The sequence below is a fragment of the Vulpes vulpes genome, chromosome X, assembly GCF_048418805.1.
Source record: "Vulpes vulpes isolate BD-2025 chromosome X, VulVul3, whole genome shotgun sequence".
Lineage (NCBI taxonomy): Eukaryota > Metazoa > Chordata > Mammalia > Carnivora > Canidae > Vulpes > Vulpes vulpes.
In genome coordinates, this window is record NC_132796.1 from 121,594,134 (window position 1) to 121,620,208 (window position 26,075).

General features: G+C 49.4%; 1 protein-coding gene across 1 annotated transcript in view; it reads right to left on the bottom strand.

Annotated features, from left to right (window-relative positions):
* The window catches only part of GAB3 (GRB2 associated binding protein 3), a 79,373-nt gene that overhangs the window by 13,877 nt on the left and 39,421 nt on the right, over positions 1 to 26,075 (bottom strand). The window contains exons 3-8 of the mRNA XM_072743300.1: positions 25,787 to 26,003; positions 25,395 to 25,699; positions 12,205 to 12,260; positions 11,262 to 11,481; positions 8,095 to 8,176; positions 6,884 to 6,986 (exon numbers count right to left, since the gene is read on the bottom strand). Coding sequence (XP_072599401.1) covers positions 6,884 to 6,986; positions 8,095 to 8,176; positions 11,262 to 11,481; positions 12,205 to 12,260; positions 25,395 to 25,699; positions 25,787 to 26,003 — 983 coding nt within the window. The remainder of the gene's footprint in view (positions 1 to 6,883; positions 6,987 to 8,094; positions 8,177 to 11,261; positions 11,482 to 12,204; positions 12,261 to 25,394; positions 25,700 to 25,786; positions 26,004 to 26,075) is intronic.

Consider the following 26,075-nt stretch of genomic DNA (forward strand, 5'->3'; position numbering starts at 1 on the left):
GATTTTGTGTGGGCATAAGTTTTTATTCTCTAAGTTTTCATTTCTCTGGGGCACTGATTCTCTGCTGGGGATGATTTAGCCCAATTAAAATTCGGGCAAAAGGATCCAACAGATACTCGACCAAAGAAGACACATAAATGGCAAACAAGCGGACAAAAATAAGTCGGACATCATTTGCCATTAGGGAAATATATGTTAAAACTACAATGAGATACCACTTCCAACATGTTAGAATGTCTAAATTCAAAGAATAAACACAGAGCAGCCGGGGGGGGTGGTGGGGCTCAGCGGTTTAGCGCCGCCTTCGGCCCAGGGTGTGATCCTGGAGACCGGGGATCGAGTCCCACGTCGGGCTCCTGGAATGGGACCTGCTTCTCCCTCTGCCGGTGTCTCTGCCTCTCTCTCTCTCTGTCTCTCATGAATGAATAAATAAAATCTTAAAAAAAAAACAACAACTGCAGTACCAAGTATGCTCCAGTAGAGCCACTAAAACTCTCATAAATAGTTGTTGGGGGTACAAAATGGTGCGGCCATTATGGAAAAGGTTTTGGCAGTATCTTGTAAAGTTAAACATACAATTGACGACCCAGTTAAACGTGGCTGACCACCCAGCAATCTCACTTCCAGGTATTTACCCTAGAGGAGGACGTTTCAACAGTGGCATTATTGACTTTTGGGGTCAGATAATTCTTGGTCGTGGGGAGCTGTCCTATGTACTGTAGGATGTGTAGCATCATCCTGGGGCTCTTTCTGCTCAAATGCCAGCTCCACAATCCCCTGTGCCAGGTCGTGCCAAGCAAAAATGTCTCTAGACCTTGTCAAATGTCCCTTATGGGGCTAAATCATCCCCAGCAGAGAATCACTGCCTCAGACAAATGAAAACTTAGAGAATAAAAATTTATGCCCACACAAAATCTATAAAAGACCCTCAAGATCATGAACAAGACACGGCAGCCTACTTTTGCAACTTCTATTCAACGACGTATTGGAAGCTCTAGCTATATATAGCAGTTAGAAAAAATAACAGATAAGAAGGCAGCCAAATTGGGACGACTGGGTGGCTCAGCGGTTGAGCGTCTGCCTTTGGCTCAGAGCATGATCCCAGGGTCCTGGGATCGAGTCCCACATCGGGCTCCCTGCATGGACCCTGCTTCTCCCTCTGCCTGTGTCTCTGCCTCTCTGTGTGTTTCTCATGAATAAATAAATAAAATCTTTAAAATAAAAAAATAAAAAAAAGAAGGCAGCCAAATTGGAAAAGAATAAGGAAAAGAATTCTGTGCGTTGACAACATGGTCTTATATGTAGAAAACTGTAAAGACTTTATGCAAAAAATTAATAACAAACAAAAAATAAACACATTCAGCAAGGTTGCAGGATACAAAAATCACAACCAAAATTCAGTTGCATTTCTTTACCCTAACTGAACCATCTGAGAAAAGGAAATCAAGAAAATGGTATCATTTACAATAGCATCAAAATGATTGAAGTGTTTGGGAATAAATTTAAACAAAGGCTTGTAATGACAACTATAAAACATTGCCAAAAGAAAGCAAAGCAGATGTAAATAAATGGAAAGACGTTTCCATTTATGTTCATGGGTTGGAAAACTTCATATTGTTGAGATTACAGCATTACGCAAGGCAACCTGCAGATTCAATGCATTCCTTGTGAAAATCCCAATGGCAAAAAAAAAAAGAAAAAAAATCCCAATGGCATTTTTGGCAGAAATAGAAAGATCCATCTGAAAACCCTTGGAATCTCAAAGAACCCTGGACAGCCAACTCAATCTTGAAAAAGATCAAAGTTGGAGGATTCACACATTCCGATTTCAAAACTTACTGTAAAGCTACTGTAAATCAAAGCAGTGTGATACTGGAGCGAGGATAGACATAGAAGCCAATGGGCCCAGAAATAACTTTCACATAAACAGTCCATTGACTTTCAGTGAGGGTGCCAAGACCACTCAGTTGGGAAAGGGCAGTTTTTCCAACAAGTTATGCTGGGAAAACTGGGTATTCACATGCAAAAGAATGAAGTTGGATCCTAACCTTAGGCCGCACATAAAAATGAACTCAGTAAGGATTAAAGACCTCAACACAAGAGCTAAAAGTATAAAACTCTTAGAAGAAAATATAAGAGAAAACTTCATGACATAGGATTTGGCAATGATTTATTGGGTATGACGTCAAAAGCAAAGTCAATAGAAGAAAAAAAAGAAATTCGACTTCACCAAAATTTAAACATTCTGTACATCAAAAGGCACTACCAAGAACGAAATGACAGCCCACACAGTGGGAGAAAATATTTGCAAATCATGATCTGATAAGGAGTCACTATCATCATATATTTTTTTAAACTTTTTTTTTAAGATTTATTTATTCAGGAGACACAGAGAGAGAAAGAGAGGCAGAGACGCAGGCAGAGGGAGCAGCAGGCTCCATGCAGGGGGCCCGATGTGGGACTTGATCCCGGGACCCCGGGGTCACGCCCTGGGCTGCAGGCAGCGCTAAACTGCTGAGCCACCCCGGCTGCCCTATCATCATATATTTTTTTTTTCATCATATATTTTTGAAAAAACCTGTACCACACCACAACAAACAAAAACAACCTAATTCAAAAATGGGTAAAGACTTGACCAGACATTTCTCCGAAGATCCACAAATGGCCAATAAGCACATGAAAAGATGCTTAACATCATTGGTCATCAGAGAAATGCAAACAAAAGCCACCATGAGATGCCACCTGGCACCCAGGAGGATGCCTAGAATTAAAACCAAACCAATGGAAAATACTAAGCACTGGTGAGGATGTAGAGAAATCAGAAGCTTTTGCACCTCCTGGTGGAAATGCAAAATGGTTTGGCTGCTGTGAAAAACGCTTTGGTGGTTCCTCGAAAAGTCAAGCTTAGGTGATTGCGCGACGCAGCAGTTCCAGCTGTCGGTATACACCCAGAAGAACTGAAAGGCCCGACACCTGTCCACCCGCGTTCCCGGCAGCAGAACGCCGACAGCCAACCGGAGGAACAGGCCAAATGTTCATCAACAGGTGAGCGGGTAAGCGAAACGTGGTCTCTCCAGACAGTGGGGAATTAGCTCTAGAAATGAATGAAACGCAGAGACACGCCACAGTATGAATGAGCGCCGAAGCCGCTCTGCTGCGTGAAAGGAGGCAGGCGCAAGAGGACAGGGTCCTATGGTGCCACTTCTGTGACGCACCGAGACCAAGCATATTCACAAAGCCTGAAAGCGCAGCAGAGGTCACCAGGGGCTTGGTGGAGAGGGTCGAGGGAGTTATTGTTCAACGGGTACAGTTTCTGTTTGGGATGATGGGAAAGTTCTGGAAACAGACAGTGGTGATGGCTGCACATCACTGGACATAGTTTAATGCCACTGAGTTGTACAGCTAAAAACGGTTAAGATGGAACATTTTATGTTCCGTGTATGTCACTTTAGTAAAAGACATAAAAAAAAATCTGCGGGGAGTGGGGGTGAATGGGTGACGGGCACTGATGGGGGCACTCGACAGGATGAGCACTGGGTGTTATTCTGTATGTTGGCAAATTGAACACCAATAAAAAATAAATTTATTATAAAAAAATTAAATTAAATAAATAAACAAAAACTGTCAAAAATTAAAATAAATAAATAAAAACTGAAAAAAAATCTGGGCACCTGGGTGCCTCAGTGGGTGAAGCATCTGCCTTTGGCTCAGGTCACTACGACACAAGCACCAGGCTCCCTGCTTGGTGGGGAACCTGCTTCTCTCTCTCCTCCCTGCCTGCCACTCCCCCTGCTTCCGCACTCTGCATGTGCCAAATACAGAAATAAAATCTTGAACAAATCTGTAAGAGAACATTGCTGGGCACGTGGCCAGCTCAGTAGAGCATGCGACTCCGGGTGTCAGGGTTCAAGCCCCGGAGTGGGCAGGGAGCTTCCTTAAGATGAAACAAATGAAAAGAATGTTTATAACAATTCTATTCCTTTTTTTTTAAATAAAATCTTATTTTTTTTAAATTTTTATTTATTTATGATAGTCACAGAGAGAGAGAGAGAGAGAGAGGCAGAGACACAGGCAGAGGGAGAAGCAGGCTCCATGCACCGGGAGCCTGATGTGGGATTCGATCCCGGGTCTCCAGGATCGCGCCCTGGGCCAAAGGCAGGCGCCAAACCGCTGCGCCACCCAGGGATCCCAACAATTCTATTCTTAAGTGCCAAAGAACTCGAAAGGATCCAAATGTCCTTCAATGGTAAGCAGATCAACTGTGACACATCCACACGCTTGAACAGTCCCCCCAACAGGACAGAAAGGGCTACTGACGCGACTTGGGTGAACCTCGGAGACATAATACTGGGCGGAAGAAACCGTCTCCAAAGGCGGCGGACTGTGTGATGCCACTGATGCGGCTCTCTCGAAAGGACAAAGCTAGACTGGTGAAGGAGACACCAGCGGCTGCTGGGGACTAGGGCTGTGGGGCCTGTGACTACGAAGACGTAGCACGGGGTGAGGTGCCGCTGTGCCCTGCTCGTGCTGGTGGTACGCGGACCTACATAATACGTCACCTTTCACAGAACTGCACAGCGACAGAAACTTCCACCGTAAGACCATCTAAAAACTACAAGTATTATATACGTATAATGCCATAACCAGTCACTGTGAGGTTTAGGAGTCTACAATTCTCCTATAAAAGGCTTGCAAAACTATTGAGGTTCAAGAATCTGAAAGTCCTGTAAAAAAAAAAAAAGAGAGATCACAGAAGTTAGGATTTTCATTCTTTTAACTTCTCTACAATTTCACAGGATTTTCAAATTCTTTAATTTCGGGCCACCTGGGGATCCCCGGGTGGCTCAGCAGTCTGGCGCCTGCCTTCGGCCCAGGGCGTGATCCTAGGGACACGGGATTGAGTCCCGCGTCAGGCTCCCTGCATGGGGCCTGCTTCTCCCTCTGCCTGTGTCTCTGCCTCTCTCTGTGTGTCTCTCATGATAAAATCTTTAAAAATAATAATAAATGAATAAAAATTTAAAAAAAATTTCGGGCCACCTGGGTGGTTCAGCGGTTGTGCGTCTGCCTCTGGCTCTGGGCGTGATCCCGGGGTCCTGGGATCGAGTCCCGCATCGGGCTCCCTGCAAGGAGCCTGCTCCTCCCTCTGCCTGTGTCTCTGCCTCCCTCTCTGTGTCTCTCATGAATAAATAAATAAAATCTTTTTAAAAATTCTTTAATTTCAAAAAAATAAAAATAAAAAAATAAAAATTATTTAATTTCAGTGGTTTTGCAAGCAAAATCAAACCCTAGAAGTCATGTGGGCTTGTTACGTGGAATGAGAGGACTAATACAGCTGGAAGCCGTTTGCAGTTATTCTGGGACTACAGCTGATGGGACGGGCCGGGCTTTAACACAGCTCCGTGGCGCTGCCCCCACACCTACCTGCCTTCGGCCGGTGTTCCGGGCCCTTGATCTCCCCAGTAACGCCACTAACTACAGCCACTAACGGATGATGATAAAGTGGGGCAAGGAGTCAACCCGGGGCAGCGCGCTCGTAGCGCAACACTGGTCTTTCTCATAACCTCCAAAATCAGGGATGAACTGCTAGCGTCTGAGCGCCTCTGCACTTGCCTCTGGTGGGTTATACATTCACTTCCTTTTTCTGTTCTCTGGAGACACAGCACAGCTGCTCAGTATCCTTTAGAAGAGTGTTTTCTTCTAGAAGTTTCCCAAGGGCCATTACTAAGTGTGAAAAGCATTGGGAAGACCCCAGCGGATTTGTATGTGAGTCACTTTCCATCTGCACGCAGTTAAGTGAACTTACGGCACAGTTTTTATCAGATCGAAAGGCAAAGTGAAGCAGGGACTCGCTGCTGCCCGGGAGACGACGTTCCTAGGCTTTCACCTGCCTACTGAGCTCCTGCGTACGAGGCCCAGAACCGTCTTCGCAAGCACATGTCGTCACAGCGCCTCGAACGTCGTTCTTCTGACATCTCTTTTCAAAATGTCACAGGTCTGGGGATCCCCGGGTGGCTCAGTGGTTTAACGCTTGCTTTTGGCCCCAGGGTGTGATCCTGGAGTCCCGGGATCAAGTCCCACACTGGGCTCCCTGCGTGGAGTCTGCTTCTCCCTCTGCCTGGGTCTCTGCCTCTCTCTCTGTGTGTCTCTCATGAATGAATAAATAAAATCTTTTTTAAAAAGCCATAGGTCAAACAGAGGTTCTCTCCGGAGCCCGCGCTGCTCCGCTGCAGAACAGGCACGGCTCTGGCTAACGCACCTCCTCATTCCCACAGGTGCTAACATGCCTCTGTCCCCAAAGCCCATGCTGCCAATAGAACCCGAGGTAACGAGAACAGAGGAAGGACACAGGGCAGGAGGGGGACATGACTGAATTGAAGGGTAACGATGTCAGGTGTCTGTGGGCTCAGATCCCCGGAAAGACCCTGTGACCCGAGTGTCCCCTGCCCGGGACACTGTGCTCCCTGCCCCCGGGACTCCAAGGGATCCCTCCGTCAGAAAGGTTCTCAAGCAGTCGGGGTGGCGGACAGGAACAGGCGCGATGGAGTCCCCACGCCTGCACTCGGCACACACCAAGAGCTGCGAAGTCCCTGGGAGCAAGCAGGCCGTCGAGGCCTGCAGGAAAGAACCGCCGACACTTGCCACCACACGGGCCTCAAGCCCACCCTGCGGGCCCTTGCATACTGGCCTCAACGTGGTGCGAGGCGCTGAAAACCGCAGGAGAGAAAACCTGCCTCGAAGCGGCTGGTCCCCAGTAACCGGGTACCACGTTGCAGGGCGCGTTTTAGGATTGCAGGGGGCCCTCGGCCGCGCGCCTCCCTTGGAACGGAGCCCCAAGAACACGCGTCGGGGTGAAGCGCACGAAGAGTGCGAAGCCGAGGATTACCATTTGGATGTAGCTCTCTTCCTCTTCTCTGGAAACACAATCGGCAAAAAATCTTGCAGAATTAATACCGTTTCTTTCTGGAGAGAGAAATCTGGTTCGATTGCTGAGAACAAAAATATAGATGAGGTCAAGGCAATGTCTCACAGCTGCTCTGAAAGGCAGCCAGGAACTGACAGGGTCCCCATGGGCTCCCAGCCCTCCCCTTCCAGATACAACTTCCTCCCGGCCAAAGCAGTGCCTGCAGCAGCAGAGACTGCCCGGGCTTCCGTCCCATCCTAGGGTGAGCGGCTCCCAATTCTCAAGGGCTACTTTTTTCCAGACCCTCCATGTGACACAGCTCACGAGCTTTCTAGAAACAGACCCAGGCATCGTATCATTTAGAAAACCCACACGCACGCACGCGCACACGCACACGCGCACACAAACTAAAGGCTCCTGTGGGGCTCTCTCGTTTCCATCCACAGTAACCAGCAGAAGCAGCGAGGTGTGGCCTTCCCCCGACAGGATGAGAGCAAGACTGCAAACCGCCTTCCGCTCTACTCCGGAGTCAGGAGCACGGGCTGCATCGCTGCAGTCTGACTGCAAACAGGGCTGGTGGCTGAGCTCCGCTGTGCCGAGGGACTGTACGCCGTGGCACGGACGGAGGCCCGGGGCGCCGCCGGGCCAGGCCCAAGGCCTGGGAATGCAGCTTCTAAACGATGAGACGGGACGCACATTTTGGGGTTTGCCTGCCGGGGCCCAGCGCCCTGTGTCTGAGAGCTCCCCCCGACCCTGTCCACAGAGGCGGGCTTCTGGAAGCCTGGTGGGTATTAGTGGCCCTTCCCTCTGGGCCGCAGGTGCTTCTGCTCAGGCTGGGCCCGTGGGATTCCCCGTCTGAGGAAATGAGAATTGGGGTCGCAAGAGAGCCCATCCAGTTGGTGCTGGAGCCGCGGCACGTCGATGGGCTCAGGCCGTGGGGCGCGTGTGAGCAGAAGCAGGTGTGAGAGCGGCCGTTCCGGGGCTCCCAGCAGCTGGCTCCTGATGCTGGCGGCCTGGGCCACTCGTGACCCTGCTTCCTGGGTGATCCACACACGCCTCGGGCTCCCGATCACAGACCCCATCCCTCTGATCGAAGCCCCACGGACTGGGCCCCGGCGACACTGAACCAGGGCCTCGGCCACGACCCCGACAGCCCGGGGCGGTTGAGGTCCCCCCCCAGATCCAAGACATACCACGGTACAGTGCAGGTCCTGGTTAGAGATGCGTGTTCCCGGATGGTGGACAGGTTCCTCAGGTCCAAGGGAGGTGGCCGTGCTAGGGGACAACACACAACACCCAGTGCGGTGAGTTCTCAGGGGGTAAAGGCCGGAGGCTGACGACTAAAGTCGCGACGGCCCGCGGACTCAGCACTGCACATCACACCCATGACCGAGCGGCGTGTCCCTGCCTGCCCTGCCCCGCTCAGCGGTCACAGCAGCAGCTGGAGGGAAGGACGCTTCTGGGAACTCACCGAATCTCAGGCACACTTCTAGGCGCTGGCAGGCGCAGCGGGAGGCACTCGGAGCAGTCCCCCACCCTCTGGAACCCCAGCACCTACCTGACACCTGGCATGTCCCAAACGGACACTTCACCTTTCTCACTACAGGCAGATGGCGCAGCCTCTGGTCTGCCCTCCTCCAGTCCACTGTGTACCCGTCTTTCTACCTAGAACATTCCTCCCCCCTCTGCCTGGTTAGTCGTCGTCGGATCTCAGCTCAATGTCTCCTGCACAGAAGACCTTCCTTGACGTGCAGACGAGACCAGGCCGCACGTCACAGGCTCCCGTGGGCTCCAGCCTTTACCCCTCGGAGCACCCCCAGCAGTGTGTGATGACACAGTCATCGTGACGATCGGATTTGGGTCCAGACTGGGAGGACTCCCAGACTGCTCTGGGAGGACGGGGAGTTTTTGGCTCGTCCACTGCAGGAGCCTTGGCACGTAGAGAAGCTGCTGGCATCTGACCCTTACTCTACCTCAGTGGCCCACCTTGCTGAGCTGGCCATGCATCTGTCCCTCTACCATGGCCCTGACCAGGTTCCTTTTGCGTCCTCCACGAGCCTACACCGGGAGAGACTATAGAAGTCCCCTCCGTATCATCAGAGCCTGGGACAGTGACTCCAGCTGCTCAGTCAGCTTCCCCGGAGCCTCTGACCTGAGCAGGGGACCAAGCTGGAAGGAACAGGTGAGTCACACAGTCCCTGGGGAGAGGTCTCTCCCGGCGGCATGTCACTCCAGCATCGGCCTCACCGACCAGCCAACTCGTGGCTCCTCCACCAGCCCTCACCCCGCCAGGCCCCACGGTCCACCCCTGCAGCCACCCCAGTCAGAGCCTGCCTGCCCGGCCCAGGTGTCCACCTTCACACCCTCCCTGGGATCCCCGCCCCTACGCCCGTCCACGTGCTCAAGCCTCTGATCGCCAGGCCGCACACAGCGCGCTGCCCCATGCAGTAGCCACTAGCGGCACGGGGCGATTTAAATGTGTATTTATTAGCACGAAATAAAATTTAGAAACTCATCATAGTGGGACGTCTGGGCAGCTCAGTGGTTGAGCATCTGCCTTCTGCCCAGGGCGTGATCCTGGGGTCCTGGGATCGAGTCCCACATCGGGCTCCCTGCGTGGAGCCCACTTCTCCCTCTGCCTGGGTCTCTACCTCTCTCTCTGGGTCTCTGATGAATAAATAAAATCTTTTAAAAAATCAATCGTGGCAATGAAAGATAGAGCATGGGGAATAAAGTCAAAGAGGCACTGAGGGGGACACTTGGCAGGAGGAGCACTGGGTGTTATGCTATATGTTGGCAAATCGAACTCCAATTAAAAAAAAATTTAAAAAAAAAGAATCCAGTTCTTCAGTTGTGGTAGCCACACTCCGAGCGTCCAATAGCCGCGCGTCTATCATCACAGAGAGCTGTGGACAGTCAACTGAGCAAAACGAAGAGCTCCGTCGGAGTTACAAGGCCCGTGAAAGTAGGCCTGACCACGGGGAGCGCTCGTGGCCTCTGGGCCTCCCAACGCAGGGTTCGTTGTCTTATTCGGTACTGGCTTGATCGTTCTTCTTCCAGCTACGTTTTCCCTACCTTCCTCCTGCTCCCACCGGACAACCTGCTCCCTCATCTCCACATCCCACCCAGTGCCTAGCACAGCACCACACACTCGGCAAACGTGCTGTCAGCGTGCCTGGACTCACCCCGGAGGGCGCGAGGCCAGAATGACCGGGCTGGCCCGGGGGCCTCGGGTGCCCGCCTAGGGCCTGGCCGCCTGAAGCGGCAGGTCTTCCAAAGGGCGAACAGAGCTGGGAACCAAGCAGCCGTCACAGCCACTGTAGCAAAGGCTTGCTGCTAATCACACGGGCCTGCTGGGCAGGTGGCGGGGGGCAAGAATGAGCTTAGCAGGTCACTTTGACCCGCTTTCCTTTTTTTTAAAGATTTTTATGTATTTATTCATGAGAGACAGAGGGGGCACAGAGACACAGGCAGAGGGAAAAGCAGGCCCCATGCAGGGAGCCCGACGTGGGACTCGATCCCCGGTCTCCAGGACCATGCCCTGGGCTGAAGGCAGACACCAAACTGCTGAGCCCCATAGGGATCCCGCTTGACCTGCTTTTCTTTCCCCCCGTCCCTCCTCCCTCTCTGTGCGTGCTGTTTGCAGACCGGAGAGGCCGCCTGGGAACAAGGCAGAAGCTTCGAGGAGCTCTGCGCCCATGGGATGCAGACTACGCACTGCTCCCAGACACCCCTGCTGATGGGCACGTGCAGGCCGGGCCGTGAGAAGTCGCACACGACCAGGTGTGACACTCAGGTACTCGTGTCACGAGTCATACCTCACTACCTGCCAGTGAGGACATTCGAGTGTATTTATTTTTTTATTTTATTTTATGGTAGTCACAGAGAGGCAGAGAGAGGCAGAGACCCAGGCAGAGGGAGAAGCAGGCTCCATGCAGGGAGCCCGATGCGGGACTCGATCCCGGGTCTCCAGGATTGCGCCCTGGGCCAAAGGCAGGCGCCAAACCGCTGCGCCACCCAGGGATCCCTCGAGTGTGTTTAAACCGAGAGATGCCAGGCGGCTTTCATCCCCGTCACTTATTTCTGGGTCTTTGTTAGGGAAGCAGCCAGGGAGCGGCCCTCAGGACTGGCCGTGGGGGCTGCGTGTGCACCCCGCAGGGCCCTAAGTGAGTTGCCCCGAGCCCCAGGTGCGGCCTTCCCCGCCCTGCCCGCCGCCCGGCCCCCGAGGCGCCCCGCGAGTGCTCCCCTCCGCACAGACTCCACGCGAGTGCTCCCCTCCCGCCCAGCCCAGGCCCGACGGGCGACTTCCCCCACTGGCCCCGCACCCCCGCCCCGCACGCCAGGCCCGGTCGGGGCTTACGTCTCCTCTGGGGCTTGAGGTCCCTGTTCACCGGGGGGGGCTCCAGGTCGGCAGGCAGCTCGGGCAGGGGGCCGCACGGGCTTCCCGGGCTCATGGCCATGTAGTCGTCGTGGCTGCACGGCGCTCCGGCGACACGCGCGCCCGCCTGGGGGCCCATGGGCACGTAGCCGTCCCCGGGCCCGGCGCAGGCCGGGGCGCGCGCGGGGGACAGCCTGCGGGGCTGCGAGACAACGGCGACAGGGGGCGGGCTCAGTGGCGGGGGCGGCGGCCACCAAGTAGGCGGCAAGGCGTCGGGTGCCATTGGGGAGTCCGAGCAGCCCCAGTCGGGCTCCGCCTCCGCACCCCCGAGGCGGCCAGGGACGCGGGACACGGCACCCGAGCACCTGCCGCAAGCGCTCCAGGCATAGGGCGCCCCAAGTCCCACCCCGCCCCCCAGAACTGGCTGGGCCCTTGCAGAAAGGCGAGCCCCATAGTTCCCAGGCAAGTGCCAGCCCTAGGGGGCCGGGGAGGGCCCTCACGGGCTCACTGCTGAGTCCCCACACACTGCAAGGGGAACAGATGGTGCTCAGGCTATTTTTGGTGAAATTCAGGCTTAAAGGGACTCAAGTGCCAAACTTACCAAATGTATTTATTTTTGAAGATTTATTTATTTATTTATTCATGAGACACACACAGAGAGAGAGAGAGAGACAGAGAGAGAGGCAGACACCCAGGCAGAGGGAGAAGCAGGCTCCCTGCGGGGAGCCCGACGTGGGACTCGATCCCGGGTCTTCAGGATCAGCCCTGGGCCGAAGGCGGCGCTAAACCGCTGGGCCACCCGGGCTGCCTTTTTTTTTTAAGATTTATTTATTTATTTATTTATTCGGGAGAGACACAGAGAGAGAGAGAGAGAGAGAGAGAGAGAGAGGCAGACACACAGGCAGAGGGAGAAGCACAAACTTACCAGATTTAAACTAAGCCGCTTGTCTCGCTGTCTTAAGGACTGGCCTTCCACATCCGCTGTAAGAAACAAGCCAGGCTGGTGAGAAACGCAAGACAGTCCGGGTCGAACCCGGGTTCCAAGCCCCTGTGTACCTCCGGGCCCTACGCTCAGCTCCGGAGAGGCGGAGAAGCGTAACACGCTTTCTACACGCAAGGCTGGCTACTATGTCTAGTTGGGCGTCAGAACACACTGCCCCACGGAGGGAAACCAGGCAGATTTGGGAGTTTCTGTAGGACGGCTTCAGTTCTCGCTGTGAATTAGGAGGAGACAGAGCAAAGAGTTAACAAATGCCTGTTGCACCCATTGTATGAGTTTTCGGGGCATAGAGATGGTAGAGACAGAGCTGGAGGTTGGGAGAGAAGGTGTAAGAGAGCCCTAGAGACGAGCGGTGGATGGGGCGCGCAGACACGGGCTCGTGAACCGGGGACCATGACTTTCTATAGCAATAGGCAGCCGCTCGGGCACAGGCATGGAGAGAGAGGAAAGGTGGAATAATCCAGGACTAGATTCTTATCAGACGGCTGTGACAGTGTGATGTGAACATTTACAATGATTGTTGAACTGAAAGAAGACGCGTCCAGAAGGCAGAGTGTTGAGATCAATGGGCCTACACTCCGATGAGATAGGATTTTTGGGAATTAGCATCTTAGAGATGGCAGTGAAAACCATACGACTAGATGAGTCTATCTAAGTTGCGAGTGTTACTGGGTATTTACCCCTAAGATGCAAACTCAGTGACCTGAAGGGGCACATGCACCCCAATGTTTATAGCAGCAGTGTCCACAGTAGCCAAACTGTGGGAAGAGCCCAGATGTCCACTGACAGATGATGGATAAAGAAGACGTGGTCTATATATACAGTGGATACTGCTCGGCCGTCAAAAAAAAAGAGAGAGAGAGAGAGAAAGAGAGAGAGAGATCTTGCCATTTGCAATGATGTGGAGGCAACTAGAGGGCACTGTGCTGAGTGAAATAAGTCAATCAGAGAAAGAATTATCACATGATCTCACTCGTATATGGAATTTAAGAAACAAAACAGAGGATCATAGGGGAAGGGAGGGAAAAATAAAACAGGATGAAATCAGAGACGGAGACAAGCCTAAGAGACTCTTCATCATAGGAAACAAACTGAAGGTCTCTGGAGGGGCGGGGGTGGGGGGACAGGGTCACTGGGGGATGGACATGAAGGAGGGCACGGGATGTGATGTCACGAGCACTCTGTGTTATTAAGACTGACGAGTCACTGACCTCTACCTCTGAAACCAATAATACACTATATGTTAATTAATTGAATTTAAATTTAAAAATAAGAAAAAAAGAAATTATTGTCAGTTATTGCAAGTTCTCTATTGCTATCTACATATTTGCGTTTCTTTTTATCATTATAATATTTAATACTAATGCTAGCTAATGTTTAAACTTGAATTTTACCTGTGAAGCTAAAAATCAAATGAAAGCATATTTAAGTGGAAACATGCTTTCTTTCCCCACTTACATTTTTACTAGAAATAATGTTTAGGGGGCACCTGGAGTGTCTGCCTTCGGCTCAGGTCATGACCCTGGGATCCTGGGGTCGAGTCCCACCTCGGACTCCCTGCTCAGTGGGGAACCTGCTTTTCCCTCTGCCTCTGCCACTCCGCCGCGCCCACCCCCCTTCCTTGGTCTCTCTCACGCACTCATGCTCCCTCTAATAAATTAATAAATAAAACCTTTAAAAAAATGTTTAGGCTTCAAGACTATCGATGAGAGCACTGGGTGCAGCATGGAAGTGTTGAATCACTATATGGTACCCCAGAAACATACAGACCACTGTATGCTAACTGGAATTAAAATTAAAACTTCAAAAATATTTGTAAAAACTTTTTTAAAATATGGGGATCCCTGGGTGGCTCAGCAGTTTAGTACCTGCCTTCAGCTCAGGGTGTGATTCCGGAGTCCCAGGATTGAGTCCCGCATCGGGCTCCCTGTGTGGAGCCTGCTTCTCCCTCTGCCTGTGTCTCTGCCTCTCCCTCTCTGTGTCTCTCATGAATCAATAAATACAATCTTAAAAAAAAAACTTTTAAAAAATATATACCTTTTTGTGAATTTTCTTTCTTTTTTAAAAAAAGATTTTATTTATTGATTCATAGAGACAGCGAGAGAGAGAGAGAGAGAGAGAGAGAGAGAGAGAGAGAGAGAGACAGGGAGGCAAAGACACAGGCAGAGGGAGAAGCACGCTCCATGCAGGGAGCCCAACGTGGGACTCGATCCCGGGACCCCGGGGTCACACCCTGGGCTGAAGGCAGGTGCTAAACTGCTAAGCCACCTGGGCTGCCCGAATTTTCTTATCATGTTACTTTTGCTACAAAATAAGTGCAAAAATAAAAAGATATAACTTGCCCAAGGTCTGGGAATTCATAACTAAAAGCAATATTACTTTTATTTCTGTCATTAACTTCTGATTCCTAATCCAGGGTTCCTTTCACTGTATCATGTCATTAATGTTAATACATGTGTGGATTGTACCGATAAGTAAATAAAATAAGAAAAGATAAAAAAAATAAGTTACAAATGTTGAGAGCAGTTTAACGAAAGACCCTACAGAATCTCAGTATTCAAAAAGCAGGAAGATGAGCAACCAGAGAATAATAAGAAAAGTCCAGGGACGCCTGGGTGGCTCAGTGGTTGAGCGCCTGCCTTCGGCCCAGGGCGTGATCTTGGAGTCCCGGGATCGAGTCCCACATCGGGCTCCCTGTGTGGAGCCTGCTTCTCCCTCTGCCTGGGTCTCTGCTTCTCTCTCTGTGTGTGTCTATGAATAAATAAATAAAATATTTTTAAAAAAATAAATAAAAATTTTTAAAAAGTCCAGTACGTGCTCTCAGTTGAGTGCATACAAGGGAAGTGTTCCTTAAGAACTTGTAGATATGAAAAGTCAGGCTGCCTTGGAAAAATAAGCTGAAGAGTCAACATCATCTTTTCTCGGCGGGGCAGAGGTGCAGAGGGAGACGGAGAGAGAATCTCAGGCAGGCTCCACGTCCAGTGTGTGAGCCCAGTGCGGGACTCGATCTTATAACCCTGAGATCACGACCTGAGCTGAAACGAAGAATTGGACGCTTAACTGACTGAGCCCTCCAGGCACCCAGGAGTCAACATCTTGAAGTGAGAGAATAATTCCCAGATCAGAAAGATGTGATGGAGGTTGTGCACTAAATACAGAGCGTCTTCAAATTCCTTTATCGGTTGGGTCTTGATAAAGTCACCCTAAAGTGAAAATACTCTACATAGGAAATGTGCTTACTCCACCTAACCTACCGGACACGCCTTAGCCTAGCCTGCCCTACACGTGCTCGCTACACTAACACTCCCCTCCAGCTGGGCAAAGTCAGCTAAGACATGAGCCTATTTCGTAATAGTGCGTCGGCTGCCCCGTGTAAAGTGTATCGCCCGCATCCTGAGAGCGAAAACCACAGTGGCTGTTAAGTGTATTGGTTGTTTGGCCTCCTGATCGCGGGGCTGACCAGGGGCTGACCAGGGGCTGACCAGGAGCTGCCGCTCGCGGCTACCGCCCAGCATCACAAGAGCGGACTGGACCACGTATCACCAGCCTGGGAAAAGATCCAGATTCAAAATTCTAAGCACAGTTTCTACCGAACGCAGATTGCTTTGCACGATCATAAAGGAAAAACATCCTAAATTGGGGGCACCTGCGTGGCTCAGCCGGTGAGTGTCTGACTCTCGGTTTCAGCTCAGGTCTTGATCTCAGGGTCCTGGGATCGAGCCCCGCATTGGCCCCCGCCACACACTCAGTAGGGAGTCTGCTTGTCACTCTCTCCCTCTGCCCCAGCCCCTGCTCGTGCACACATGTGCACTTTCTCTTCCTCTCTAATAAATTAATGAATCTTTAAAAAATTCCCAAATCAAACTATCATAAGTCGGGGGCCATCTGTATACACATATATGTACATATATGCATATCTCCATTTCTTTATATATTCCTTTCTAACACAAACGGTAGCATATTATACTCCCTGATCTGCAACTTCATTTCTTCATTTAATATATTGGAGATCAGGGCAGAGAAACACAATAAAGAGTTTCTTCATTCTTTTATTCACTGGCCTTATGTTTCATTATAAATGATGATCGTTATAAATGATGGGCCATCATTTCAATATTCTAATATTAGATATCAATTTTATTCCCAACATTTTGCTTTAACACAAAGGAAAGGGGTACCTGAGTGGCTCAGTCAGTTTAGCATCTGACTCCTAATTTCAACTCAGGTCATGATCTCAGGGTCCTGAGACTGAGCCCCGCACTGGGTTCCATACTCAGTGGGAAGCTTGCTTCTCTCTCTCCCCCTGCTTGTGTTCGTTCTCTCTCTCTCTCTCTCTCTATGTCTCATTTAAATAAATAAATAAATAAATAAATAATCGATCTTTTAAAAAAAAACTTTTTAATTTTTTTTTTATTTATTTATGATAGTCACACAGAGAGAGAGATAGAGAGGCAGAGACACAGGCAGAGGGAGAAGCAGGCTCCATGCACCGGGAGCCCGACATGGGATTCGATCCCGGGTCTCCAGGATCGCGCCCTGGGCCAAAGGCAGGCGCCAAACCGCTGCGCCACCCAGGGATCCCTAAAAAAAACTTTTTAAATAAATAAATCTTTAAAAACAAAGGACAGAAATGGTTGAAAAAATAGACATAATGAAATAAGAATTGAATGATGTACTCAGGAAAGAAAGCGAAGAGAAAGATAAAACCAGCCTCAGAAATGAAGCCTAAGTTACAAGATTCCCAGGGAAAGAGAGATTCAACAGAAAATTTAATAAGTGCCATTGAAGAAATGCCAGAAAACAACTAAAAAATAAAAAAGAAAGAAAGAGAATCACAGAAAAAATGGTTGACATAGAAGACAGGCAAAGAAGATGCAGTATACATATTTATTATTAGATTCCTCAAAGAAGGAAAACCAAACCGTGGTATAGTACTAATATTTAAGAATATAGGGATCCCTGGGGGGCGCAGCGGTTTAGCGCCTGCCTTTGGCCCAGGGCGCGATCCTGGAGACCCGGGATCGAATCCCACGTCGGGCTCCCGGTGCATGGAGCCTGCTTCTCCCTCTGCCTGTGTCTCTACCTCTCTTTCTCTCTGTGTATCTCTGAAGAATAAATAAATAAAATCTTAAAAAAAAAAAAAAAGAATATAATCCAAGCAAAAGTCCATAAACAAAGTACACCTGACACCACATACTGAAAGGGCCTGCCAAGTACCTGGATTACCTGGAGAGTCAACTCTACCCAAGATGCTAAATTCTATTGCAACGGCTATATTGATAAAATGACAGAATGAAAATAAATAAATACTTGGAAATAGTTCAAAGCTAGAGAAAGAACAACAGAGAAAACCAAAAGACATCACAAAATAAATATAAAAGCAGAAAATTGTAGAGTGTAGAGCAAGAGTAGACTTAATTTGAAAGAAACAAAATCTTGGGCAGCCCGGGTGGCTCAGTGGCTTAGCGCCACCTTCAGTCCCGGGTGTGGTCCTGGAGATCTGGGATCAAGTCTCACATCAGGCTCCCTGCATGGAATGGAGCCTGTTTCTTCCTGTGTCTGTGCCTCTCTCTCTCTCTCTGTGTGTCTCTCATGAATAAATAAATAAAATTTTTAAAAAAAAGAAAGAAGAAAGAAGAAAGAAAGAAAGAAAGAAAGAAAGAAGAAAGAAAGAAAGAAAGAAAGAAAGAAAGAAAGAAAGAAAGAAAGAAAAAATCTTAAAAAAGAAAAAAATCTTTGGGGCACCTCACTGGCTCAGTCGGTGGAGCATGTGACTCTTGATCTCCGGGTTTTGAGTTCAAGCCCTACATTAGGCACAGAGATCACTTAAAAATAGTCCTAAAAAATCAAAATCTTTGTTTCCTGGGAGAAAAAAATACAAAAGGCAATCGATTAGCCAATCTAATCGATAAAGTGAGGGGGGAATAGCACAAATATATAAAATAAGAACTGAAAAAAACAAAAAACAAAATAAGAACTGAAAAGGAGGAAATTATCATTGAGGTACTTGAAAGAAATACAAGACAATTCTGCACCAATTTCTACACAAATTTTAAAATCTAAATGAAATGCATAATTTCCTAGGAAAATAAAGCAGACCAAAAGTGACCCAAATAAGAATAGAAATCTTGTCCGTGTATATTACCCCAGAATAAAACAGAAAAAATTCACCATGGAGCTACCTCCCCAAAGCATCACAACCACGTGATTTCCATGGGGAATTTTACCAAACTTCCAAAGAACGGTGCTACACAAATTGTTCCGAAACATAGGAAAATAAAAACGTATTTCTAATTCTTTTTATGAAATAAGTATAACTTTGGTAGCTCAACCTAATAAAAATAAAGCAAATTAGAAAATTACAGGTTGGGGTGGCCCAGCGGTTTAGCTCCACCTTCAGCCCAGGGCATGATCCTGGAGACCCGGGATCGAGTCCCACGTCGGACTCCCTGCATGGGGCCTGCTTATCCCTCTGCCTGCATCTCTCCCTCTGTCTGTCAAATAAATACAAGTTTTTTTTAAAGATTTTATTTATTTATTCAAGAGAGAGAGAGAGAGAAAGAGAGAGGCAGAGGCACAGGCAGAGGGAGAAGCAGGATCCATGCAGGGAGTCCAACGCAGGACTCGATTCCAGGACCCCAGGATTGCGCTCTGGGCCAAAGGCTGGAGCTAAACCGCTGAGCCACCCAGGGATCCCCTAAATACGAGTTTTTTAAAAAGAGAGAATTCAAGAAACACTCAAGACAGAGTGTGAAATATATAATACATATAACTGAGGCCCCAGAGGACAAATAGGAACAGAGGAGAGACAATATTTGAAGATATAGCAACTGTGAATCAATAAACCTCAAAAAGAATTAAAATCGTCTCACAATGAAGTTATGAGACACCATGAGCAATGATAAACTAGAAAAAAGCTTAATGTAGGGACGCCTGGGTAGCTCAGTGGTTGAGCGTCTGCCTTCAGCTCAGGGCGTGATTCTGGAGTTCCAGGATCGAGTCCCACATCGGGCTCCCTACTGGGAGCCTGCTTCTCCCTCTGCCTGGATCTGCCTCTCTCTCTCTCTCTCTGTGTGTCTCTCATGAATAAATAAATAGAATCTTAAAGAAAAAAAAAGAAATGGAATGTATAACTTCCAAATCAGTAGAAGTGAAAACTGAAAAGAGGTGAGAAACAAAACTGAAAAGAGGTAGCAAACTGAATTCAGAAGAAAGGAAGGAATGAGATTACATGTAAGAAATTTCGTACTTACAGGAAAAACAGAAACCACAAAATAAAATGGTACAAATGAATCTAATTAATGTAGAGGAGTTAACCTTTCCAGTTAAAAGAGAAAGACTAGCAGAATAGATGAACAGATTTTCAATAGCAATACAAAATCACTTTTTTTTTATAAGAAACATATCCTAAAGTGCAGTCATGGAAAAGCTGAAAGCCAAACCATGAGACAATACGGACCATGCCTACGAACCCACGGAATGCCGGCTGGTATTGGTTAGCAGTATTTAGTACTTAATACAGGCCTGGGTGTATTAACACCATATAAAATTGAGTTTAAGACAAAAACATTCCTAGAGAGTCATGACAGATTGGGAAGCTTCAATTCAGTACAAATATACAAAATTATAAGAGGTTTGTAACTAATAACACAGCTTTAAATCACACACACAAAAATTGGGCAGAATTAGAAGGGAGAAAGACTCTTCGATCACAGGGGTAGACTTGAACACAGCTCCCTCGGTGACTGGTGCAAGGAGGACACAGAAAATCAGTGCAGCCAGAGGGGGGACGAGTGACACGGCCACTGAAGCCCTTGACCTGAGCGACCTGGCGTACACTGCCTCGCTGAGCAGTCTCAGGGCACAGGCATCCTTGCCAGGGATGTCTACAACATTCCCAGAAATGCCTGTGTGTTGAGCCGCCGAGGAACTCTCCAATTTCTAAGGACTGAACTAGAGCATGTTCTCTAACCAAAACATATTCAACGAGAAGAAGAACTAAAAAATTCTCAGGTTTGGAAGTTAAGAAATACAGGGTTGTTGGGGGTTTTTTAAAGATTTTATTTACTTATCTATTTGTTTATTTATTTATTGGAATGAGAAACAGAGAGAGATTGCGAGTGAGCACAAGCAGGGCTGTAGAGGCAGAGGCAGAAGGAGAAGCAGGCTCCCCACGGAGCAGGGAGCCGGATGCGGGACTCGATCCCAGGACCCCAGGATCACGACCTGAGCCCAAGGAGGACACTCAACCATCAAGCCACCCAGGTGCCCCAGAAATGCAGTTTCAAGTAATGCACGGGGCAAAGAAGGGACCACAGTGAAAACTAGAAAATATTTTGAACTGAATGAAAATGAAAATAGGACATCTCAAAATGTGTGGGGTGCGGCTGAGACAGTGTTCACAGAAAATTTGTAGCCTTAAACGCGTACGTTAGTTAAAAAAGAAAGGAATAAATTCAATAGGCCACCCATCCATCAAAAGAAATACATTTAAAATATGCAAATTACCTCCAAGGAAGTACAGCAGGAGAAACTTTCTCTGGAAAGAACCAGATAGTATTTTTTTTTTAACAACCCCTTAAAAGTGTAAAAATCTGGGCAGCCCGGATGGCTCAGCGGTTTAGCACCGCCTTTGGCCCAGGGTGTGATCCTGGAGACCCAGGATCGAGTCCCGCGTCAGACTCCCTGCGTGGAGCCTGCTTCTCCCTCTGCCTGTGTCCCTGGCTCTCTCTCTCTCTCTCTCTCTCTCTCTCTGTGTGTGTGTGTGTCTCATGAATAAATAAATAAAATCTTTTTTAAAAAAGTGTAAAAACCATTCTTAGTTGGTGGGCTGTAAAAAAAACAGGCTGTTGGTCAGATTTGGCCCAGAGGCCACAGTTTGCTGACCCAAGAAGGAAGGAAATAATAAAGATATGAGCAAAAATCAATGCAACAGAAAACAAATATACAATGGAGAAAAAAAATCAACAAAGCTAAACCTTGTACTCTGGTTAAAAAAAAAAAAAAAAAAAAGCAAACCAAGGAGGCCTGGCTGCTAAGTAGGTTGAGCATGTAAGTCTTCATCTCAGGGTCCTGAGTGCAAAGCCCACGTTGGGCGTAGCGCTTACTTAAAACAAAACAACTAGTAAAACTGATAAACTGCCAGCAAGATTAATAAAGAAAAACAGACGAAGTTCACATTTTCAGTATCAGGAATGAAAAGAAACTATTCTCATAGATCCTACAGATAGCAAGAGGCTCTTATAATCAATTTTATGACAATAAATTTGAAAAATCATTAGAAATAAAGAAATTGCTTGAAAAACATAGGAAATCTGAATAGTCTACCAAAGACTAAAGAAAGAAATTGATTCCGTAATTTAAACATCTTTCCACAAAGCAAACCCCATGCCCCAATGGCTTTTCTAGTAAATTCTACTAAATCAACTAAATGTTTCCAAATAATAATTTTCTAGTAAATTCTACTAAAATCAACTAAATTTTTCCAAATAATCAAAAAGAGGGCAACTTCAGCATAATCTTTTTTTTTTCTAAACCAAAACCTGGGCAGCCCGGGTGGCTCGGTGGTTTAGCGCCACCTTCAGCCCAGGGCCTGATCCTGGGGTCCTGGGATCGAGTCCCATGTCGGGCTCCCTGCATGGAGCCTGCTTCTCCCTCTGCCTGTGTCTCTGCCTCTCTCTTTCTCTGTGTGTCTCTCATGAATAAATAACTTAAATCTTTAAAAAAACAAAACAAAAAACCTGACACAGTTATCACAAGAAAAGAAAATCATAGGACAATCTCCCTCAGAAACACCTATCAAAAAACAAGCTCAAAACAAAGTATGAAAAAAAAAAAAACAAAACAAAGTATGAGCAAAACAAATCTAATATTTTATTTAAAGGATAGTCTTTATGATGAAGTTGAGTTTATTTCAGGAATGCACGGTTGGTTTGGTCTTCAAAAAAAAGTCAGTCAATCAATGAACTTCCTCACATTAAGAGGATAAAAGAGAAAAATCACAGATCATAAAATGTTTCAACAAATTCAGTGTCTAGTATGATTTTTTAAAAATAACACTCAGTAGGGCGCCTGCGTGGCTCAGCGGTTGAGCGTCTGCCTTTGGTTCAGGGTGTGATCCCAGGGTCCTGGAATCGGGTCTCCTGTTGGGCTCCCTGCAGGGAGCCTGCTTCTCCCTCTGCCTAGGTCTCTGCGTCTCTCTCTGTGTCTCTCATGGATAAATAAAATCTTTTTTAAAAAAATAACACTCAGCAAAGTAAGGTTATCAGAGAATGTCTTTACTAAGTTGTATGAATTGTATCAACACAAATCTGCACGTCACACTGTAATGGCGAAATGCTAGGAGCTTTGCATCTGAGACCCGGAATAAGACAAGGATCCCTGTTATGACCACTCCTATGCCACAATGTCCTGGACTTCGTAGCCCAAGCAGTGACGGGAGAAAAAGTGAAGGAGAGATACGTGTAATAAAAAATGAAATGCAACTATTATAAGCATTTGCTTGTGATAGGATTGTATTCAAAGAAAATGCAACTTAATATATAGTTTAGAAAAGTTTGATACAAAGTCAAAACACAAAAACTAGGGCAGCCCGGGTGGCTCAGCAGGTTAGCGCCGCCTTCAGCCCAAGGCCTGATCCTGGAGACCTGGGATCGAGTCCCGCATGGTGCTCCCTGCATGGAGCCTGCTTCTGCCTCTGCCTGGGTCTCTGCCTCTCGTGTCTCTCTGTGTGTGTTGTGAATAAATAAATAAAATCTTTAAAAAAAAAAACACAAAAACTAAACTAATTTTTATACAATAGCAAAAAAAGTCACTAAAATACCAGTGCCAAGAACATTGTAAAATAAGAACTCAGTGGGAACATGTTAATAAGAGAGATGTAAGACTTCACTAAAAACCACAAATGAAAGAAAAGGTGAGAAGACTTCAAGACCGAAGGGCCAGTAATTCCGGGTGGGTGGCACCGGTGCGGACTGGACCGCAGGGCCCGGCGGGAGCGGCAGCAGAGCCGAGATGCACACCGCCCCGTACATAGCATGTGGTTATGGCCAAGGGGCTCCGGAGAGCATTGGGCATCCGGGGGCCTTTGCAGTCCAGGGTGCTAGGTCGCTGGAAGGAGATCCCTGTGGACCCTAATGAACCCTGACCCCACTCCGCTGTCACAACCGTCGATTCCAGGCCGCCCTCAATGGGGAAGGAGAACAACCAATCTGACATATTCCCTCTGCTTTATTGGCTCCATTTTGCTTTTGCCCATCGCTGTCGTTTTGGGTCTTTGTTTCATGGCCAAAACCTCTATCTTAAGGACTTTAATTCTGATGAGACTGTTGCCTTCGTGTAAAAGAACGCAACATAATTGTTTTTGGCCTGTCTTGAAATTTTATTTATTTATTTTAATTTTTATTTATTTATGATAGTCACAGAGAGAGAGAGAGAGAGGCAGAGACACAGGCAGAGGGAGAAGCAGGCTCCATGCACTGGGAGCCCGACGTGGGATTCGATCCCGGGTCTCCAGGATCGCGCCCTGGTCCAAAGGCAGGCGCCAAACCGCTGCACCACCCAGGGATCCCCTGTTGTGAAATTTTAAATCTCAATTTTTGGTTCAAGTTGAGACCCTACAAAAAAAGGTTTTATCTTTTTATTAATCTCTACCCCCAATGTGGGGTTGAACTCACAGCCCTGAGATCAAGAGTCGCATGTTCTACCGACTGAGTCAGCCAGGTGCCCCTTCAATTTGAGACTGTAAAAAAAAAAATTATTTATTTGAGAGAGAGAAGGTGTGAGAGCACGAGCAAGGGGAAGGGGCAGAGGGAGAAGCAGCGGGGAGCCCGATGCAGCGGCTGCATCACAGGACCCTGACGTCATGAGCTGTGCCGAAGGTAGATGCTTCAGTGACTGAGCCACCCAGGTGCCCCAGTTTGAGACTCTTTTTTTTTTTTTAATTTTTATTTATTTATGATAGTCACACACACACACAGAGAGAGAGAGAGAGGCAGAGACACAGGCAGAGGGAGAAGCAGGCCCCATGCACCGGGAGCCCGACGTGGGATTCGATCCCGGGTCTCCAGGATTGCGCCCTGGGCCAAAGGCAGGCGCCGAACCGCTGCGCCACCCAGGGATCCCCGAGACTCTTTTTTTTTAAAGATTTTTTTTATTCATTTATTCATGAGAGACAGAAAGAGTGAGAGAGGCAGAGACCCAGACAGAGGGAGAAGCAGGTTCCATGCAGGGAGCCTGACGTGGGACTTGATCCTGGGACTCAAGCGTCACATCCTGAGCCAAAGGCAGGTGGTGAACCACTGAGCTACCCAGGGATGCCCTGAATTCAAGACTGTTGACTCACTTTCTTATTTTACCATTTTACTGGTCTAGTCATTTCACTTCCCCAAATCTGCTCGTGTATTTTTTCACTTTGCCGTTTTTGCCCACTGTGCACATGGTGGCACCTGAAGACCCTTTGTGTTCAGCATACAGTCATCTGATCGAGGTCAGCAGAAAGAAGTCACGTGTAAAGGTCACAGCACTGGGGACGTCGGGGGAGTCTTTGCCAGGGCCGCTGGCAGAGTGAGAAAGTCACACAATTTGAAAGGAGTTGGCGTTCCTCAAGCCTACAGAATCCCTTTAGGATCCCACTTATAGGCAGCAGTGGGGGGTGATCACGTCGATTATGTTTGCCTGGACAGGGTGCTGGTGGGGGGTGGGGGGGAGAGAGAGAGCAGGAGAGGCAGCGGGGCAACGTCATCAGAATTAGCAGCTGTACAGGAAAAGGCAGAGAGGGCCCCGGCAGGGCGTGTCCCCCGAAGCAGCCCACAGGCCTGGGCCAGCGTGACCTTGATGGGGACACCACTGGGCAGGGTCACTAACAGTGGCGAGGACGTGCGGGGCGGGGGGGTTGGCTGGCAACTGAGAGAGCTGCGGGCCTCGCGACAGCGGAGCCTGGCACCGGGCTGAACGGGGGTGGCGATGCCAGCATGTGACCCGGCGGGGCCCCCAGGGACTCCGGAGCACGCGGGGCGCTGGCTGTGCGGCTCTGCCTTCGTCCCGCAGCCTCGGGGCCCTGAGCGGCAGCAGCGCGGGCAGGTGGCGGCGGCGGTGGCGGCGGGGACCCGCCTTACCTCTCCGGGTCCTCACGTTGTCCAGGCCGGACAGGGAGACTCTTCTGGACGCCGCCGCGCCCTCGGGCTGCGCGTCCTGGCGCCGCTCGGACAGGTGGCTCGGCTTCGGGGGCCGCGGGGGCGGCGTGCGGGGCGCGGGGTCCCGCCCCCTGGGCGCGCGGGCCGAGCTGTCGGGGCGCGGGGAGGAGCGCAGGGGGGGCGCGTGCTGAGCGCCGGGCTGCGCGCAGGCCACGAACACGTCGTCGCACGACGTGGGCTCCGGGGGGCGCTCGGCGTGGGGCCAGCTGTCGCACCTGGAGGGCAGGCTGCGGGGAAGAGCACGGACGGCTGGGGCGCGGCGGCAGGGGGGACCGCGCGGCGCGCCTGCCGCCCACCCACGCGCGCTAGCGTACCTGGCGTGGCGCGGCCGGCCGCTCTCGCAGTGGGACAGGACCAGGTAATCGGGAAGGGACAGAAAGTCGGCGTCGCTCCGGCCGTCGTCGGCCGCTCCGCGGAGCTCGCCCCTCGGCAAGGCGGCGCCCAGCGCGCGGGCGGCGGGAGGGGGCCCGGGGGGCGGCCCGGGCGGCGGCTGCAGGGAGGCGGGCGGCCCGGGCCGGCGCTCCGCGGGGGCTGCTGGAGAAACCATTTCCCGGGTTGGCGGCGCGGAACGGCCCTGCGCCCGCGCCCGACCCCCGACGGCGT